Source organism: Pinus tabuliformis, chromosome Q (assembly GCF_031772625.1).
Source record: "Pinus tabuliformis cultivar Carrire ecotype Pingquan chromosome Q, CPIR1, whole genome shotgun sequence".
Taxonomy (NCBI): Eukaryota; Viridiplantae; Streptophyta; class Pinopsida; order Pinales; family Pinaceae; genus Pinus; species Pinus tabuliformis.
In genome coordinates, this window is record NC_142296.1 from 192,174,087 (window position 1) to 192,180,837 (window position 6,751).

At 33.1% G+C, this 6,751-nt stretch overlaps 1 protein-coding gene across 1 annotated transcript; it reads right to left on the reverse strand.

The window, feature by feature from the left end:
• Positions 1-522: 522 nt before the first annotated feature.
• On the reverse strand, positions 523-6,460 carry LOC149218868 (palmitoyl-acyl carrier protein thioesterase, chloroplastic-like). Its single transcript, XM_089382494.1, has 6 exons — positions 5,885-6,460; positions 2,284-2,417; positions 2,047-2,160; positions 1,201-1,384; positions 1,042-1,110; positions 523-929 (listed from the first exon to the last, which is right to left on the reverse strand). Exons 1-6 carry the CDS (start codon positions 6,296-6,298, stop codon positions 660-662), a joined length of 1,185 nt encoding a protein of 394 aa, XP_089238620.1. The 5' UTR covers positions 6,299-6,460; the 3' UTR covers positions 523-659.
• Positions 6,461-6,751: the final 291 nt, after the last annotated feature.

A 6,751-nucleotide genomic window follows, 5' to 3' on the forward strand; every position in this document is an offset into this window, starting at 1 on the left:
GGTTTCTTTTATATTAAATTGTAATATTAAATTGTAAAAGTTCTTTTCAATATTGTAAATAATTTTCTTTTTTATTACTCTATATATAATTAAAATGGATAATGATATATTCTATTTATTATTAAAACAAAAATATTTGTTTAGTTATTAATATGTTTTTTTAAAGGTTATTTATTCACTGCCTATTTTACCAACAATAAGAACTGCAGTAAGTAATCACTTTTACTTTGGTTACTTTTAACTCTTATGTGTCTTCGAGCAATGCAAATCTCAAAATGTATTTTATGAAATTGGTACTTCTTATCCATAAACTTCAAACAATGCTCAGTAGGCAAAACAAACTCAGTAGACATGGAGTTTATAATTTTAATATGTACTCTAATACCATACCACTCTAAACAGTCCCATGAATTAACTCCGGAAAATTGATTGCTTTCATGATGATGAAAACTTCATTTATACACATGTAAAATAAATTCAAAAATAAAACTGTCTCAATAATTTATTAAAAAATATAAAAACTAATAACCAATTACTATTTTATAAACATAATTTGGAAAGATTAGTTAACACCTACTGGATTATAATCCCGAAAAAATAGTTGACAGCTACTGGATTATGTGAGACAATTACAAATAAATATGACAAAATATCTAAATTCATTTACCATGTGCCTTGGGCATCCATTCTGTTCTTCCTCTTAGAATCTCTGCGCCATTTTCTTGCAATCGAAGCAAGTGGTTGCATGCGTTTAAAGAATGCTCACATGTACACGAATAGCTCGGAGCGGAATTTGGATCTATAGAATCACCACCGTTCTTCTCTAGGCTTGTCAGTGCCTGAAGTACATCGGATTGCTCACATTCTCTTCTGTACTCCAAAGTCATTTTTGCTAGCTGTTGAGTCTCCAAAATAGAGACAGGCACACTCTGTAATTGAAACACATTAAAACCATAATGTACATCAGCGTTAGTGGTATTGAGTGTTACATATACTTGAAAAAATCCATAGCATCGAAATATTGTACAGAGATTTCACTACCTCCATAATCCAGCCAATGTACTTAACGTTGTTGACATGCCCGTTTGCATCCAAATCAGTCCATTTTGGCTGCAGGCAAATTTAGCCATTCATTAGTCACTGCATGTTTACGTAATCCCCGGACACAATTATCTGGATGAGTGCAACCATTATCCTTACTTTTAAATCTGAATGGTTGTAGTCAGCAGTGTCATCATCCAGCTTGTCTATTTTTTCATAGTGACTCTGGTCAATCACTGGGTTAATCAATGGGCTTTCCAGATAATGTGGAGATAACTCCTCTTTTACCTTTTCAGGAAATTTGGATAATCTTCTGGTCTTTCTGTTCATCATAACCCAGGTGCTGCCCAAAGAAAAATGAACCGAATGTTATCAAAATTGAAATAGAACCTTAACACGGTGTGCAACAAACTAGGCTAAAACTGTTCAGCGCTTGTTCAAAGAAACTGTCATAACTTTTACTGGTTTGTGTTTATCGAAGTTCGTCCTCCATTCAGATTGATATGAATTTCGATGAATTTAATTTGATGGTAGATTTTGAAATATCGCTAAAATGCGAAGGAGAAGAGTAAAGTTAAAGTTGTCTGAGGGGCAGTACAGGAGTGAAGCAAAATGTTTAACTTCATTCTTGTGGGTTATTCAAAATATTTTCAAATCTGATATGAATATCAAGATAACCAATTCGATTAATAAATGATTATTCGCTAGACCCAACAAGGGGTAAGCATTGAATATTTTCCAAACTGGTTTTGATACATCAATATTTGAATAGAAGTTTTTGAGAGTAGAGTTATTCAGAGAAATTTCTGTCTTCGTGATCTATTACATAAATTTTTTAAATTGAGACCAATTTCAACTAACTAATGTGATTTATGATTAGAATGTCTATAATCAAATTATAATCAAAAACCAGTCAACCCGATCTATTTGCTTGGCCAGAGAGGATTTAAATGTGTAAACATTAAGAAGCAATTTGTTTCACGGAATACAATAGCTAAAGCGTACCTGGTAGCCTTTGCAAGTATGTAGCCAGTTTTGTAGTCACGAACAAGCCAATCACGCCTTACACTATTCTTCCCCGCTCTAGTTATCCAAGTATCAATTTCCACTATATCGCCCCTGTAAAGCATCTTCAAATTATTAGGATCAAAGATCGTGACTAAAATCAAATAGAAAGTACCAAGGGGGCATTAATTTTATACGATTCCATACAGACGCAGACAAGAGAGTGGAACTGAATACCAAGAAGAATAACGGTCAACATGAACTTGCATGCGAGTAATCACCCAAATGAGATTGAGACGTCTCATCTCGTGGGTATAGCCAAATCCACCCCCATTAAGTCCAATAACACGAACATGGCTCAGACCAGTTTCCTGCATACAATGAGAGTGATAAACGAGCCGCTGCAAAGCATCATTATTCTTTATTTAAAGGCTAAGGGGACGAATTTGTTATTAGGTAACCAGTACAAAACAGAATTTGGAAATTAGAGAAATGGAGAAAAACTCGTACTGAAAACTCTTTCCCAAAACAGAAAAAGATGCTACTTTTGAAAAGGGAATTGAAGTTCAAATTTTTGACAAGTAGGTATGGCTAGAACTCTTAACTTAGTGAATTTGGTTAAATCTAACGTAGAAGAGCTCCATAATAAAGTAGAAAAGCTTCTATTATGGAAATAAGAAAATCAAACACTAACAACCACCCATAAAGATGAAAGAAAATCAAACACTAACAACCACCACATAAATGCTTCAGAAATGTAACCAAGGAATCAAAACAAATGTTTTGAACATAACAAACCACCATCGACCATCAAATGAACAATGAGGCTTATCAACTCCATCAAAGATCCATGTAGAAATCCAAATAACAAATTTCAAACTTCTTAAGCAAAGAGATCCTCTGAAATGAGCCCCACTCAAAATGTTCTATTAGGTACTCATGTACAATCAACAAAAAAATCATAAAATCAATGTACTTATGAATTCCAATACATCCTCCTCCATAATGTTGAACTAGGTGGTCATAGATGGTCGCAATAGATGATGGTAATAGATGTTACAAATAACAATAAAGTATGGAGGTTCTTGTTAAGCCATGCATAAACATTCCAAAGTGGCTACCTCTAAGTCTTGCAAAAACATGACTATTCATGGAGATAAATGTCATGTGATACTCTAAAAATGTTTACACTAGTGATACAAAACATTATTCAAGGTGTAAAAAAATAAAAATGTTTACACTAGGGATACAAAACATTATTCAAGGTGAAAAAAAATAAGTACCAAAAATAAAGGCCATCATGGACAACAATCCTAGATATGAGTGCTTGCAAACAAGGCCATTATAGGTATCTATGTACATGTCAGGAATCAATCCTCTTAATTTAATTAGAAAAAAATTATTTGTTTTAAAAAAGCATAAGTATAGCATGCCACCAACTACTAGAAAGAGAATGAAATGATTTTCTCAACCTCTCTAACAATGCAAAAAATTGAAACTTCATAGCAAAAATAGTGTACATAACCTCCAAAATACAATAAATTAGCAAACAATAATACCAATGAGCCCCCCAATATAGATTCAAAGAAATTAAATCCTTGGTCTCATAATTTATACACAACCAACTAATCAATCCAACAAGCTAGTAAGAGCCAAACACTAAAGTCACAAACCTCAACTTGCACAAAATGGAGAAAGGCTAAGTTAAAACAAACCAAAGAGACACAAATCCTTCCACATGTGTTATTAGAAAGAGATAAATACACAATAAACAAAAAAGAATAATAATACATGGACACCATATCTTAACTTGGAAACTCTTAGGGAAAACTAGCTCCAAATTATAGATCCACTATTTTGTGCCCAATGGCTATTAATAATAGAATTATGGTGATTTTAAATAGGCTACATTTCATTAGAATACCATGGACAAAACTATGGGCTACCAAAAGTACCCACCCATAAATCACCAATGGTGAATTCAAGTTTACTTGAATTACCCTAACAATCTCATTCTTAAACTTGTTGGGGAATATTATATTGCTCCAAGTAACTTTGTTGAAGTCCATATAAAAAAGTCACATATACTGAAATATATAGGTAATCAACCCTTGTGTCCACTACTTTTCTGGGATATTTTTTCTTATACATGGTTCATCAACCATCTCACACCTTGAAATTTCACATTTCCCAACTTAAGCTAGCATACAAGTACACATTCCACCCTTGTGCCTATTTAAGTGATCAATTACACAACTTGATTATACATAAGTTCATGCATATGCATGCTTGAATAATAGGTCTTCTAATAAACCAATCTCAAGATAGCCTAAGAATAAACATGTCACTCTTGTACCTATTCAAATCGTTCATTCCACAACTTACACATATATGTCTAACAACAAGTCTTACAAAAATGACTTGAGGAATACAATCTACCTATAATTGAGATTTACATCTTGAACCAAAAACCTTTAGCCTTAATCTTTTTTCCACACTACTTTCCTCTCATATAGTTCAAATCAAATCATGTGCTAACCGGTTACAAAAATTTGGAAAATAGATACATCATAAATATATAACAATAATATTATATAAATTAAATAAATTACATAGATAAAACCACAAGTTACAAAATAACTTAACTTTATCACCAAGTCACCCAAACAGCGTTAGTTACAAATAAACATACAACAAAGCAGCAATATAACTAAATCTCAAAATTGCACTCTAGCTTTTTTGTTTTTTAAAATCAATGTAGTTAATAAGAACCAGTTTTCCCAGCCACAGCTATTTAAATCACAGAGATCACAAAGCAGTGAACTTTAAAAATTAGTGTCAAAGTTTAACATTGTAACATTGTAAGTTTGAGTAAATATTAAATACTATGTGGTATGCACTAAGTTAATGATTAGGAAATTATTTTCTATTTTGTTAATAGAGTATAATTTTTTTATTTTTTATGTTTTTTCATTCAACAAACAAAATTTAAAAAGCTATAAATCAATCATTAATTTAAATTTAGTGCATAGTGTTTAATATTTGTTAACAAAATCTCTATTTACTGATTCATGGTAAAGATTTCATCCTCGAATACCCAGTGGACATAAACCATCTTCAGCGCTTCTGGCGCTAGTAGCTGTCGTCAAATACTGTGAACTATGACTTGATTTGCCGAGGATTCATGCGAAGACTAACCACGGAACCCTTGGTCGTGCTCTGTGAACCAGAACCGAGCCCTTTTCCATCCCAAGCGGCCGATGGATAGATTACCTGTGGAGAGTGCCTCAAATCTGCTGATCAAGGCCTTCAACACTGTGGTTGCAACCTAGAAAAGCATCCTGCTAGGTCGACCAAGACTTTGTATAACTCCTGATAAAATACTACTTTTATATCATCTAAAAATTTAGGTATATAAATTTGATAGTAAATATGCTGAATTTGGATAATCAAAATTTCATTTAACAAAAATTTAAATAATTTACACTATGAAATGAAATATAATTTATTAGAAAATATCAAAACTAACCTAATAATTTAACCACAAAAGTTGAAATAACATTCAACAAACAAATAAATGGTTATATAAATTTATAAGTAAACAGTGAGTGAAAAATAATTCATTGGAAAATATCAAACACCCACATATTCATAATATGATGATTTAGCAATATTGAAATAGATCTATGCACAAAAGTTGAAATCTCATTCGACAAACAAATAAATGGTTATATAAATTTATAACTAAACATTGAGTGAAAAATAATTCATTGGAAAATGTCAACACCCACATATTCATAATATGATGATTTAGCAATATTGAAATAGATCTATGCACCTGAAGATGATTCATAAGAGTCTCAATAGATTCATTCATGTCTGCTCCCACCTCGTAGGACCTGATAACAAAATGCTGCCTACAAACTGAGTTCCCTTGCACACGCCTCCCAATTATGAATACATCTTCTGCCAAGCTCACACCATTATTACTATTGGCTATGTCATTATCTTGCTGTTTAGACCCATTGATAATACCAGGGGCTCCTTCATCACTGGCAATCACTTTCAAGGTCTTGCTTCTTCCACACAGAGATTTCGATACATAACTTCTCAAACGTAGACGCCTTGAAGATCCAAACGATGTTGGCTTACCACAAAATTTAGAGGCTAATATTACATTAGTTTTATGAATACACTCGACTGTAACGGAACCAGATGTTTTGCACAAATTCGTATAAGCGCCTACCTCCATTGCACCCACTCTGGGAGATAGAATCTACTGACTGCGCATTCTAGTGCAATGGACAACGATGAAAACCTGTATAATATATCGAATATCTGTTGAAGTTGTAATTTCACCTGCGCGTCATCAAAGCCACCGGTATCTTCCCCGCACCACCATTCGCAAAAAGCGGTTTTAGTCAGAGGGCCTCTGAACACCCGACCAAATGACACGCGTCTAGTGTACGTCTCCAAAACTGCCCATCTCCGGGCCATTAAACATCGTTTGAGTTGTGTGGCTTAAGCTTGCGAAATTCGTCCCATTAAGTCAAGCGACCAGGATTTACTTTCAACCTGCCTGAACCTTTTTTGATTTAACCGCCGGTTCTAACTTTAATGTATTAAATAAATGTGTCATAGTTTTAAGTAAAATCTTTATGTTTTCATACGGCATGTATTAACACATAAAAAATATATGCGATGT